The sequence below is a fragment of the Oryzias latipes genome, chromosome 13 (assembly GCF_053564925.1).
Source record: "Oryzias latipes strain Hd-rR chromosome 13, Olatipes_Hd-rR_3.1".
NCBI lineage: Eukaryota > Metazoa > Chordata > Actinopteri > Beloniformes > Adrianichthyidae > Oryzias > Oryzias latipes.
Genome location: NC_136249.1, coordinates 31,500,437 through 31,514,993, shown reverse-complemented (window position 1 = coordinate 31,514,993; position 14,557 = coordinate 31,500,437). Strand labels below are relative to the sequence as shown.

The window sequence follows — 14,557 nt, the reverse complement described above, 5'->3', positions numbered from 1 at the left end:
AGAAGCAGATTTAAATATTTCAAGAAATATTAAATCTGTTTTAGAGTCTTTAAGATGAATTAATTTCAGAAACAGCTCTTTAAGATTTCAGGTGCAATACCCAAAACTGTCGGTAGATGGAGCAAAAGAAGACTTAAGCGAGGTTTTTTAAATTCTTTTAAAAATAAAAGCTCTCTTGTATAGTGATACACAAACAAACAAACCCAAAACAAAAACCTTGTAATGGAACTCCTTAGGTAAAAAAACATTAATTTTGCTCCACTATGTGGCAACTGAATCCAATTTTAGTTACACTGCTTTAAAAGGAAACTCACCTCGTTACAAAAAGAAATAAATAAAAAGACAAACTTTTTTTTTAAGCCATCAGAAATAAAATCAACACATACATTTGGAAGGTGTGAGTTTATTGACGTGTTTTCTCAATATAACCATAAATCAGTTTCAATTCAGTTTGATCACCCCCACCCCTCCCATCTCAAACTTTTACTAATATTCATAACATTTTTTTTCCCCCGCCCCCACGATCAAGCAGGCAGTTACAAGGTCGAAGCTATTGGGGTGCATAGTGAGACAGTCACATACAGAGATACTGTCACAGGAAAAAGGAAATAGAAAACGTAAAAAGAGATTTCATTAAAGAACGATGCACGCCACAGATAACCCTCTGAAAAATCAAAGCCATGATTGCAACGTCAACTATACAGGCATACAAAGACAATACAGAGATAAAGAGAGAAGGGGCTTCTAGGGTTTACTCGTTTGTGTCGTTTTCTAGCTATAAAAATACGCAAGTCGGCTTTTTGTGTATCAGAAACCAGCTCTTCAAGCCTCGACTCTGTGCGTCTGTCTGCCTGCACAGCCCTCCAGCTCCGACTGCCCTCTCTGAGGTCACTGCACACAAAATGCAACGTTTTTGGTGAATGAAACGATCCAGGAAAGGTTGAAGAAGGTCCGTTTGGGGTCTGGAACTTGGTTCTTTTCTTTTATTTGTATTAAGAAATGAGATTTCACCATTAAAATAAAAAAACAAAACGAATAAAGCCCCTCCACAGTACATTCAACTATGCAACACATCTGTTTTCTCTGCACCCTCTGCCAGCGGTTGAAGGCTGGCTCTGTTGCAGGAAGGAGAAGGACATTCATGTCAGTGACGGTTCCGAGATCGATTCTGAACTGGGGGTCTGTGCACACCTTCATAACCTCCATCCTGGGAAAGAAACGTGGAATAAAAACATCTAATCTTATATGCATATTTATATATATATCTATTTAAACTGTATATGTTGTCTGTCATTGTAACAAAAGAAGTAAATAATCATCCATTTCAAATTTGCCGTTTCACTAAACATTTAGACGGTAAAAAGAAAATTCATATACAAGCAATTGGTTCAGTTTGAGAAAACAAAACAAAACAAAAAAGGATAGAAGACATGATTCTTTTTGAGGAAACCCATCGGAAAGCGCGTTAATCACACTCGCATGCTGGAAAAGAAACAATGGCCTCTCAAGAAAGATTAGTTTGATTCGCTTTGTTCTTTTCAAAAGAAAAAAAAACAACAAAAAACTTGAAAAAATGTTATACATCTCGATCCGTATCGATCAAATTTTGCAGAATCACACATGACACCAGCTGCTTCAAAAGAACGGTAATCAAAAAGAGCTCTATGATACAACAGTAGCAGTAGTAGATGTAGTAGCATTACTTAAGGATTCTCTCCAACAAACCAGTAAATGGAGTTTGGACATATGTAAATGATTTTAACGATATTATCGCGTGTTATTGGTCAGTAGTTTTTCGTCCCACTTCCTCCGTCTGGCTCCACGGCGCCTCCAACCCCCCTCCATCTGCAGGCTGTGGCTAGACCTGCATCTGCTCCAGGTATTTGTAGGTGGGGTTTTCGTAGCCGTGGTTCTGCATCTTGTTGAGGTGCCGCTCTTCGGGCGTCAGCATGGGGTCGACCTGGGGGGGGGACAGAGCCGTTCTGAGTGACAGCGAAAACCTGCTGCACGTGCGGAGCGTGAATCTAACTTGTTGCTGCTCTGACAGTCGGGACGATGTTCTCCTCTCACCTCCACGATGCCGTGACTGATGGTGCCGTATTGCCTTTTCCTCAAAAGCACCAGGCTGATCACAATCACGGTTGCTATGGCCACGGCGATCACCAGCAGGCCGATCAGGGTGCTGCTGCCAAAGCTGAAGTCCTCCCCCAGGGGGCGATAGGTCTCCTAACAAGCAGAGGGAACCAGTGAGGAGAGGAACTAAAGCCGAAGACGACGAAAACGCTCTCCTCCATAAACACACATTTATCTCGCTTTATGACTAATTTCTGCTGTTTTGAAATGACTTCTGTGAGTTTGCTGCTTTTCTGCTCATGAGCTTCACTGATTCACAGAGCTTTCCTTCTCATTGCTCACAATAATTGCTGGTAAATTAGTTTTTTTCTTTTTTTTGCCTTATACAAAGATTTATTGGCTTCCAGAAATCACAGCAACAAACCCATACTCTGCTTGAAAGTGAAGCCAAACATTGTTTTTTTTTCATACTTGTGAGATAATTTTGAAGTTGAAGTGAGAAAATGGTTTTCTGCATTAGAAATCTATATTTTTTAAAGTGCAAACGCCAACATGAAATTAAAGTCTAACAAACAGTCTGTTTCCTCTTCTTTATTGTGGCATAACGAACTCAGTACATGACTATTATGGGCTTTATAAAGGCTTTTTTATGTACTTTTTGTGACAGTCACATTTTTTACCTGGGATTTGATTCGGAACTGGCAAAACCCAACTAAAACCTCGGTCGCATGAACCTGTACGGAGGGTTTGACCCGTATCGAGTCCTGTGGGTTTTTGGGTCGACCCAAGGAGGAGCGTCCTATCTTAACCCTTGTGTTATCTTAGATGACCCCACCCTTACATTGACGTGTTCTCCCTACCATGACAAAGGTGGATAAAGGTGGAAAGATTCCACGTAATCCATGGACACCAGTGAAGATCACAAATCATTGAAGAAAAAAGGTCCAGCGCACTGTCTAGTGGGTCTAGATGACCCAACTCCCAATGTTAAAGTGCCTAGGACAGCACAAGGGTTACAGGGACCGCACTTGTGTCTTGCAGTTCCCTTGTGACTCGTGCAGCCATCTCATGGGACACCGTGAAAACGGAAGGAACCATTGTCATGTGTGTGATAGGTGTGTCGTGAAGTATTTGTAAGGCTAATGCAGTGCTTCTCAAATCGTGGGGCGGCGCGATGCGATGCCAGGGGGGGGCGTGCAGTAGTGGCAGCCTTAGGCACAGGCAATACGGCAATTACCCGCAAATTTAACAGGGGGCGGTGGAGGCAGCGGCTCACTCCTTCGAAACATTTTCTTTTTCCTAGGGAGGGCTTTGGAAAAAATAATTGAGAAGCACTGGGCTAATGGAAGTTGCATGCACTTATTACGTACGGGTGATGCTGTCACAAGCGGCCCGTTCGCCACACTTTACTTGCTAGTAAGGTGCGAGTCCTTGGCTCTGTACTGACCGCGCATAGGTGATACGTAAGTAAGACGCCATAGGATGACCACACAAACTACACCCTGTCTAATTTCCCCTTTTACCCTAACAGCCAGGCGGCCCGAAGGATTTGAGAAAATCCCTTAAAACACACCTGCATCTCCCCCCTTTCCTTACATACTGTATAAGTGTTGAGTGACCTGTCGCCCATAGAAAAAAAAATTGCACAAACATTTTTGATCTACGGGTTCGCCAAGCGATCAACTACTTAAATTTGTCCTTTTATTCTTTTTTGTACTGTTGGGTCCTCATAACTTTGCATGTGATTTACTACAAGAATGGGAGTTGCAGGTTCTGAAAGCAGTGTTTCCCAACCCTGTTCTTCCGGGCACACTGTCCTGCATGTTTTTCATGTTACCCTGCTCATGCATACGTGATTCAGCTCATCATCAGGTTCTGCAGAAGCCTGACAACGACAGTCATGAAAGGCAGGTGTGTTAGAGCAGGGTTGGATTGAAAAATTGCGGGACATTGTTCCTCAAGGACCAGGGTTGGGAAACACTGTCTTACAGACACACATCAGCGCTGTTGAAACACTAAATGTTTTAGCCAAGAATGAGGCAACTCACAGCCTTAAGTCAAATTTGGATAATCTTCTCTCAATCCTGTATTAAACCAACTTCAAACATGAGCAGCATATCTATATTTACATTTGTTAGCTCACATGTAATTCCTTTATTTTGTACTAAAAATAAAATTTCCGATTAAAAGTAAACAAAAAACTTCCGACCATCACACAAAGACTAAATCTAAAAACACAAAGTTAAAACTTTTACCTAATAAATAAAGGATGAAACTCAGATTATTTGAAAGAAAGGTGACTAAAAGGTTCATCTGAAAGTGTTGCGCAGAAACCTCCTATTAATCTAAGACTTATTTGGTCAGGACAAAGAAAAAGCCCAAAACAAACTGAAACTTGACTAAAAGAATCACAAACTGGTTCTGCAACACTTGTGCTGTGGTTTTTGGGACAAAGGAAGCTGGTTGTGTAACCATGGCAACCTGGAGGTCTTCTGATCTTTTCTCAAAGTGTTCCCAGTGGTCTTTTAGTAGTTTCTGCAGAGCGGCAGGAGTTTATTAGGAATTTGCCTCCAAGTCCTGGTTCGTTGCTGTGTGCTCGGAGAAGGGAGCTTGTAGCAAAACGCTCTCTTTTGAATAAAGAAATACTCAGAAACGCAATTTTAAGTTTCATTTTCTTTAAATAAGTCCTCCATCAACAAAAGAATGCCACAAGGACATGTTAAAAAACAATTTTCATCAGAGTGGGTCTTTAATGGAAGAATTTTTAGGGAACAATAGCAAAACATGAAATAAAAAGATTTTGATTTCAATTTCATTAGAAATGTTATGATGACAAACCAAAGGTCAGACCTTCTCCTACATTCTTTAAAAGATCCTTTTCATTATTATTTTTTTTATAAATTCCAACAGCAGCCTTTAAGTTTGCAGAAGCCGCGGCGCATTATGGAGGTATTCATGTTATGGCTGATGTCATGAGCATCCAAACAGAGACACCTGCCCGTCTTTACACATATGATGCAGTCTGATCATATGATGGGGTGGGAGGGGGTCGTTCTCTGCTCGTTCCCATGCAGTTTGTGTGTGTGTGTGTGTGTGGGGGGGGGTTACGCATTATAAAGACCTTCCACGTGTGCATTCAGGTGCATTCACGGGACAAACATGCATCCATGCAAACACCATGTTTACATCTAACAAAAATAAATATATTTTCGAATGTTTTGAACATCTTTGCAGCCCTTCCTCCTCCTCCTCCTCCTTCTTTGACCTTCCTCTCGCTGCTGATGACTACAGTTCCCCAGAGAGGCCTGTGGAGGGCGCCACTATACTCACCAGCTCATCATCATGCATAACGCTGACTCTCTCTGCACTGAAACGCACTTCTTTAACATCCAGGGACTCATCAATCACCTGTCAACACAGACAGGGGAGCCCAGGTTACACTCACCACAGTGTGTGTGTGTGTGTGTGTGTGCGCGTGTGTGTGAAAAAGGAAGAGAGTAGAGGTGGAGGCAGAGGACCAATCGTCTGCGTGATGAGACACTTAAAGCTGCTTTGTACAGACCAGAGAGGGACATAGATAGAAGGAGGGTGGTGTTGTTGCGAACATTTAACAACACACTTTTTTATTCTGGACACACACACACATCTGGGGGGAAAAGCTCCGTGGGTGGAGGTGGGTGTGTTCAGAAGCTATTGTGGTTATCTGTGGAGATGGAGCAGTCCGGCGGGCGTTTCTTACGCAGCTTTGCATTTCAAACTCTGTCCAGTAGCTCCGCCGTGGATTGCTCCATCTCGGAAAAAAACCCCAACATTCCAACAAAAATAGATTAACAAAATCGACAAATACACTTGCTGGACGACACACACACCGATGATGCATGAGCGTGGAAGGCACAACGCACAAGGTGAGGGCTCCTAAAGGCAGGCGAGTGTGCAGCCAGACTGCAGGGAGGGAGGTGGCCAAACACACAGGCATGCAGACAGAGGGAGTCAGCCGTAACCATGACAACATAGTTACAGTAATAATCAGGAGGAAACGAATTGAAGAGAGTTACTTGAAAGCGCTGTGTGTGCTCAATCATTACAATCGGCAGCAAGAACGCCTCCCGCAGAGTCACATCAAAGACAGGAGCAGAAAGGAGGAGGATGTAGGAGGAGGAGGTGCAGGAGGTGCTCACCACATTTTCTCCCATGTTGGGGTTCCTGTTGATGATCCTTTCCTCGGCGCCGATCAGACCGTCCATGCCGGCCATGGCGGAGCCTGGGGGAGCAGAGGGGAGCTCGGTCAGCGGCAGAACGCGAACGGAGCACAGACGAAAACAAGCGGGTATGGGGGGGTGTGGGTGGTTGACAGCTGCTTTTTTTTCTGCTGACAACAAAGCCCCCCCTCTTCTGTTCAGCACAGTGCGAGCACTGTTAAACCCTCCACAACCCCCCCCCCCCCCCCAATGCCATGGACTGGATCTGTGTCCAGATTATCCCACGTTTATCTAGAAAAAACTGTGAGTCTGATTGGATCTGACCTTCAAAAATAACCGGATGAGTCAGAGGGAGACGGTGGCAACATGCAAGACCTGACATGATGTCTCAACCTCAAGGCGATCTTATCAGCGGCATCAGCGGCGATGCCTGAAGTCTGCGGTGCCACAACAGCAGCTCTTTCTTTAAAGTCCCACTCCGATGTAAATTGTGTTTTTCGTCATTTTTCTGATGATGGAGGATATATATTAAGTAAATTGAGCTTAAAATTGCATCTCTGAGTGCCCCTTTTATTGAAATAGTTATGAATCAGGGATTGTTTGAAAAAATAGCTTATTTCAATTCAATTCAATTCAATTTTATTTGTATAGCCCAAATACACAACAACAGTCGTCTCAATGGGCTTTCGTATAGGTAATTGAGAAAGTGAAACATAAAATCAAAAGGATCACAAATACAAAGACTTCAATAGGAAAATACTAAATTGAACTAACAAACTGACTAAGCTAAACATCCCTGCCCTTAGACCCCCCTTCGCGGTAAGGAAAAACGAAAAAACCTCAGGGGAGCCCACATGAAGGAGGGATCCTCCCCCAGGACGGACAGGCGATTTACCAGAACTCATAGAGAAGAATTAACTTATCTAACTCCACAACTACATATTTAAAGTCCAGCAGACGAGCTTCATCCAGACGGAGTTGGGGGGACGGCCGGGAAAAAGTCACCTGAGACCGGTCTTTAGCCGGTCTTATTTGTGATAAATATGCTGAGTGGGTCACAAGCTTCCTGCTCCAACAAGGAGGGGAAAGGGGGCGGGGCTGAATTACAAATTTGGTCCCACCCACAAGACATTTCTGATGAACTCCTGCCACTCTGCAGAAACTATGTCATATGTCTAGAAAACGACACTGTTTTTTTTCTTTCATTTGGTAAATTTAAAGACCATTGGGAACAATTTTAAAAATACATCAAAAGATGATCGGAGTGAGTCTTTAAAACAGCTCCTCTGGACTTTTTGAGTCTTTCTCTGTGCTTCCCCGAACAGTTTGACCCTTTCAAACACTACAAACTAGTAGATGGTGAAGGAGATGGTTGGATTTCGAAATGAATTTAAAGTAACTGACTTCAAAATGAACAGGAGGTTGTAAACCAAAGCTCCTCTCTCTGTCACAAATGAGACTTGTAACGTCAAATCAGTTAAAGATTAAAAGTGTTTTGAAATGATTCACAGAGGACAGATGGTAAATGTTGAAGAAAAACTTTTATGGGTCGACACGCTTTAGTAAAAAGAAGTTTGAATATGCTTTTCTATGTAAATGATAAATCCGGTTGGGTTTGTAAGCTTTGGAATGTATTAACATTTCTGTGACGTTGTGTTTTATATCCAGCTTTCCAGATGAACATGCCCGACATTTTGCTGAAAGAACAGCTGATGGCGTGAATCTCAAAACTGACAGGAACTTTTATTTTGAAGGTACGGATTTTAATAAGTTTCTATTTTGGAGACTGTTAAATTCTGGAGCTTCTTGTCTTTAAAAAAAATCTTTACAATGTTTTCGTGACATTATTTGTCCTAAATGATTTATTTTTGAGTAAAAAAGGTCAAACATCTCAGATTTGTTCTTGAAAAAGTCGACATAGAAGGATTTTATACAGTAAGAAAAAAAAGGTCTACAATCTTTGATATATTCAAAGGTTAAAATGACAGAAATTACTTTTTATTTGAAAAAAAAAAGATGGACATTGTTGTTTAAAATACTCAGAGGAAAAGATTTGAACAGGATAATAAATTAGGGTAATCTCACCAGGATTAAATATGTGCAACATTTTTAAATCTATGGATTTATAAATTACTTTGAGGCTTTTCCTGGAAAACTAAACTCCCAGGAAATAAAAATCAGCCGGATTTAGTCAAGAATAGTAATAAATGTAAATGTTAAACAACTGACAATGTAATGAAAAGAATCAAAGTAAGAAAAAAGAAATAAAAACCTGTTTCATTTTTTTAAAAATATAGTAAATAAAAGAAATTGAAATTTTCTGACATTTATTGCACTTTTAAAAAAAATTGTTTTTATTTGCAGCTTTTAGGCTACAGATTGTATTTTTAATTTGAATTGTTTCAGTTTTTGTTAGTAAAAATTAAAAGTAAAACAAATATATTTTATTTTACTTTATTTATTTTCTACTTTACTCGTTTTCGTAAGTTTTTATCAATTCTTATTTTGTAAGAATTTTTTTATCTGTTCTAAAATGTTTACATCCATCACTTTGGTCAACAGGTTAACATTTTTAAAGATTTTTTAAATATTTCGCCTGAATGGAACAAATATTTACTTGATGCAGAAGCTAATTCCTGTTTGAATTAAAAAAAAAACTATGTTTATGTGAGTCTGTGATTAAAAAAAAAAACAGTATTCAAGTGTTTTCGTAATCTGATCTGCTGGACATTTTAAGCCGGGATGTGTTTTTTTTCTCACCATGGCAACAGCCCTGAAAGGGAACTTAAGTCCTGCAAGTCAACAGGTAGGGATTACTATGGGATGGAGGAGAAAACGAAGGAGTCTGGAGGACAGATGACAGCACTTCACACTGGAGGGGAAGTGGCAGCAGCAGAAACATGAGCTTCAAACGCGACACTTCACAGCTCGATGGGGGACAAGCGCGGCGCTTTGACAGGCGGCGGCCTTGTGGGGAGGGGGGCAGGGGGTTGACCCCAGAGGGGGACGTGACCTCTCCCTTCAAGCCTTTAAAGTCTCTGGGTTTTCTATGAAGCATGAGGCGACGAATCCCGACGGGATGAAACGCAAAGAACGATAAAAAAAAAAAAAGGAAAGAAGCTTGCAAATGGGAAAACAGGGAGGAGAAGCAGAACGGTGGAAGAAAATGAGGCTTGGAAAAAGTGGAGGTGTGAAGGGGGCGGGGCAGGAAAGCAAGACGCAACAGAGGCACCAACCTGTCTTGAAGGCACGTGGGGAGTCTGACAAATCGCCTTGGTGTTAGAATGAGCAACAGAAAAAAATCAAAAAAGGAGAAGAGAGAAAACTTATGTAAGAAGAGAAAGGCAGGATCGGTTATCAAGCTGTTAATCGAGTTCAGCAGGGAAGAATCTGAAAATAAATATGAGAACTCAAACAGGGTGAGGGTGGGGGGTGGGGGGGTGACATCTGGCTTCGTCGCAGGCCTCTGGGCTGCTGGCCTGTGCATTAAACGCTCCTGAGAGATTCAACTGCAATTGGCTTTCCATCTCGCCGCCGGCGTTTCCTCCGTCACTTTTTCCTCATCTCCATCCCGCCAAAGCTTCTGGCTCCAGCTCAGTTTGATCTCGAGTGGAGGCTGCATGGACAGCGAGGCTTCAGGGAAATGTGTGGGCTCCGATAAGGCCCCCCGCTCCCCTCGCTGCGGCTCAGAATGGCCGTGCCAGCCATTGTTCTGCAGAACAGTGCGGGTTTGTTTGCTGCCGTGGCTGCTGCGGCGGTGGCGGCGGCTCACCCTCTGGCTCCGGCTGGGACCCCAGGGATGAGACCTGGATGGGCCGGTACGGTTTGCCCTCGGAGATGGGGACCTCCACGCTCTCCTCTGACGACACCGTGACGTCAGGCTGTGACTCGGAGATGGAGGACAGGAACTGGTCCATGTCGGCCTTCTGCTCCTGGAGCAGCTCGTCTGCGGAGAGAGGGGGGACGCGATGAGAGGGGGCGCACGCAGCAGACAGCTCCTCTTTCTGCTAACCGCCAATTACAAGAGCTGTTTCCCAAGTAAATACGTCCCTAAAGAACGGGATAAAAGCGGTGACCCAGTTCTTCCTCTGCGTGAGCTCTGCTTTAACTCACGCTGTAGGTGCAGCCGGAAAACTCTTAAACGATTCGGACACATCTAAACGGGATCCCGCTGAGGACACCCCTGCGTTTATTTATTTTACATTCTTACTAACAAATGAGGCAGAAGCTCCTGTGTACTTTTAAACAAAAATGTTCCCGCTCAGACAGTAAAAACCGTAAAACCTGGTTGGTCTTGGTGCTTTTAGACCTCCCGCCGACTCACCGATTTCATCCTGGATCTCCTCGGCCACATAAGGAACTTTGTAGAGCAGAGACAGACTCTGGTTCATCCTCTCCTCGATGACGCGCAGGTGAGTCATCACCTGTTGTTAAAAAACAGGAAGTCAACCAAACAATTTCTTCTTTAGAGGATGCTCGTTCCCAAAACATCCTGATCCGATGCGCCTTTTTTCTATGGGATCAAAATGACCCCCCCCCCCAAAAAAATCCACATTTCACTTAGCTAAAACTGAATCTTTTACATTTATTTGTCTCGGAATAAAAATAATCTTATTAAGAACGTTTTTCAATCACAAAATAAACTAATCCTGATGGGGGGCATTCTTGTTCCCCCCATGGCAGTTTTTTTATAGCTCTTTTCTTATGTTAGTGATCAGTGGCTGGGGGGCTCAGGCGGCTGCGTGTAGCACTGGCACAGGGGGGGCGCGATCAGCTTCATTCAGTGTGGGTTCTTGGGTCAAGAAGACTTCATTTGGTTGGAGCCTGAAGTAAAAACCATTTCCTGTGTCAGTCTCACTCGGTCCAGTCCTCTGATACAGTCAATGTCTTACTTCAGCACTGCTACTCAAAACCAAATCTAGTTGTCAAAGATGCTTTAAAAATACTTGTATAAAAGTATTTTTGTCTGATTTTGTAGTTTAAATATTTTACTACGCTTGATGTACTTACTAGTAACCTTGTAGTGAGACGTAACTACTTGGTTGGAGACAATACCTCTTGAAGTTGAGTAATTTGATCTTAGAAACGTCTTATGTAACCACATTCCACTGAAATGTGTTTTTTTTAACTTTAAATTGTATTTTTAAGGAAAAGTTTAAGGACTTTCTGGTTTGAGGGAAAGTTGCATTTACCAACAGCAGGACAGATGTTTGACAGTTTACATTTAAGTTTTAAGACAAATAAAAACTGTTGGACTGTTCTACTATTTAAAATTGGATATGTTTGGGGGAAACGTGTATAAATATGCCTTCTTTAAAGACATAAAGCTGTTTTTTTTTTAAACGAAAGCTTATTTTAAGAAGTATTATTTGCATTTACCTAGATATAAGCGTTTATAGTTAATTTAGGGGTTTAGTATTTTGTCCTTTAAAGGTTAAGACTCACAACTTATTTTAAGAAATCCTATGAAATTCTTCTAGCTCTGTTTGCTATTTTTTTCATGTGTAACAGAAGAAAAACACTTTTCAAAGGAAGGCAATTAGTTTGAAAAATCATCCTACAAATATAGATGAGTAGTAAATGAACTTTTGTTGACAATTTAACCTCTTTTAGGAATGTTGTACTTTTAACTTTTATCATAAAAACAGGAATTTCTCTCAGGTATATTAGATTATGTTTATCTAATTACTTAATTTATTTGTACTTTATGTTCTACATGATGGTATAAGGTTTTATTGTTGTAAAAGAGAAAAAAAAAGACATTTTGTTCAGCTTATTTATTAATATTTTGCTTGTATTTTTGGATATATCAACATTTAAACATTCATTTGTTGATTTTTTTTCTACTGAATTTAGAAGTTTAGTAAATATGATGTTGAAAATTGATGTATTTTATTTAAATTGCTACTCTTTACTTCAAAGTTTATAAAAAAATAATGTTTTTTAGTATCAATGTTGTATGAAAACATCAGCTCTGCCACTTTTTGGTTTCTTTTTCCACCCCTGCATCCACGGAAATACTCCTGGGACAAAAAAACCCCAATTTACTTAATCTTCAAGCCTGCAAGCCTGAACAAGCCTCCGCCTGCAACAGAAGAAGCTTCACTTTCAGGCTGTGATCTGACCCGACACGTTAGTCGTCAACGCGACGTCACTGCCCTGCAACAAAACCGCTCCTAATGAGGAGGACACCCAACAATACCGCTGGATCTGACAGCAGTTCTGACACTGAGGCGCCGGCATGTTCCCACAGTTCTGCCGTAGTTGGCACGGCATAAAAAGCAGCGTCTGACAAAGCGGCGCATATTTCTCCCTGCAATGGCTGAGGCCTTTAATGTCGTGGTTGTGGTGCAGCAGGCGCAGCAGCAGATGACATTAGTGCACCTTCTCAGCTGGGAGGTGTGCTGCCTCCCTGCTGGCTCCTTCTGGTACTGCATCGGACAAACAATCCTCATCATGAGAGCTCGTCAATCTGTGCACGGTGCAAGATTTCAGACCTTCAAGATATTTTACCAGGTTTCAAAGTTTATCTTTTCTCTGCACCTTTCCAAGCTTTTCTCAAAATCAGCACAGTGGAGTTTTCTCTCTCTCATTAAGAGCTAGAAATAACAATTTTATCATTAAAATAAGTCATAACCTGACTTATAGAAAAACTCAACTTTAGACTAAAAAACTCAAATTTCACTATCATTTTTGGTTCAATTTTAAGGTAGTTCAACAAATATTGAGAGGTTATTGTGATTCAACAAAGCATTTAGATTTAAGAAAAAGTACTAGTTAGTATGTGATTTTTATGAGGATTTATTAGCTCTTTCACTGCCCAACTCAGACAAAAATCACCAAAATGATTATTTTTTCAGCTGTAATCACTGTAATCAATATGAACTAGAATAAGGTTCTTAAAAACACTACTAATGGGGCTGTAAAAATTCAATTTCAAACTAAAAGTTAGCTTTTTAGCAAATTTTTCTACTTTTTAATGCTTGCGTGGAACGTCTTGTGTCTAGATTTTGATATCTTACCATAAGATTTGTTAAGTAAAAACAGATCACTGCATGTTCAGTCAAATTTAGTTCCGTCTAGTGATTTTCTTCTTCAGATGAGTTCTCTTTTCCTGTTTTTAGGCTACCACTTCTCGCAGTGGTCAGCACTGGCCTGGAAATTCTGCCGCATCAAGAACGGTCTTTTTGGGCAGCTATAAGAGCAGCGGGAGGTCGCACGTCTCATCCGTGGAGATTGGAGGCAGCAGCTTTATGAAAAGACCCCCCACCCCCACCCCACCCCCACCCTGGTTGTCTCTGTGTTGTTACATCCACCTGCTGTGTTATCTAGAAAACTATTAATGGAGCCAAAGGGCAGCTAGAATGAGAAGCTTCCAGAGAAATCCCTCCACTGCAGCTCAGAGTCCGCCGTTACACAAGACCACGTTAATCTTCAGCGGCGGCTTAAGTGAATGAAACATCCGCCCGCCCGCCCGCCTGCCCCCCCCCCCCCCCCCCCCCCCCCGCCGCTGCCACGGCACCTGCTTCAGACGAGTGCGCACGCTCAATTCAGAGAGCTCTTTTTTACCTCCTACACAATCACAACCCAACAGGGCAGAGAGGAGCCGGCTGAGGCATCCGCACACTTTGACGTTGAAGATCTTGCAGCGGCTCAGCCCCCGGTTTCAGGCTTACAGCCACAGCTTTAATGCCTTCAACGCCGAAACCACAAATAGAAAACCCCCAGAAATTATGACCGACAGCTCCACAAATCCTGCAGAACTCCAGCTGGTGACAGAAGCTTTAGTCACATCCACCTGTACACATGCTGTGGGTTTTTGGGTTGTCCGCATGACGGTACAGTATCAGCGATACTTCTGTCTCGCTGCGACTCAAGTTTAACGACTTGCTGTTCCGCATTAGTCCGAGGAATAAAAATTGGATGATGTTTTTATGGTTTTGTCCACACAAATAAGAAAAATATCCTAAAGTTCATGATGAGGATGATCAAATGTTGGTTTTGGACTCCACCCACTGATCACGTCATCAACACATCGATGGCTTCTGTACATTGACTTGAGATAGAAACTTAGTGCCCCACATGCACAAATCGTGTTTGTTGAGAATGCACGGTAAGTGGAGCTGGTGTGTATTGCAGTCCCCTAAAGGCTCTGTGGCCATCGTAAGTGACGTCATGAAAATGGAATATACCACTGTTGTGCATGTGGTAAATGGATCGTGAAGTATTTGTAACGATAAGGATGTTGTTCGAACAGCTGATGCTGTCTAACAGTTCCCTTATGG

At 42.0% G+C, this 14,557-nt stretch overlaps 1 protein-coding gene across 8 annotated transcripts in view; it reads right to left on the bottom strand.

Moving 5' to 3' along the window:
- Positions 1-383: 383 nt before the first annotated feature.
- The window catches only part of aplp2 (amyloid beta (A4) precursor-like protein 2), a 62,682-nt gene continuing 48,508 nt past the window's right edge, over positions 384-14,557 (bottom strand). For 2 of the 8 annotated variants that reach the window (XM_011482279.3, XM_011482280.3), the window contains 7 exons: positions 10,597-10,696; positions 10,045-10,218; positions 9,509-9,544; positions 6,252-6,334; positions 5,404-5,481; positions 2,071-2,226; positions 384-1,960 (listed from right to left, as the gene is read on the bottom strand). In XM_011482279.3, the coding sequence (XP_011480581.1) occupies positions 1,859-1,960; positions 2,071-2,226; positions 5,404-5,481; positions 6,252-6,334; positions 9,509-9,544; positions 10,045-10,218; positions 10,597-10,696 (729 nt within the window). In that variant the 3' untranslated portion in view covers positions 384-1,858. The remainder of the gene's footprint in view (positions 1,961-2,070; positions 2,227-5,403; positions 5,482-6,251; positions 6,335-9,508; positions 9,545-10,044; positions 10,219-10,596; positions 10,697-14,557) is intronic. The other 6 variants (XM_020708078.2, XM_078930148.1, XM_004075268.4 and 3 more) reach the window with 3 other exon arrangements.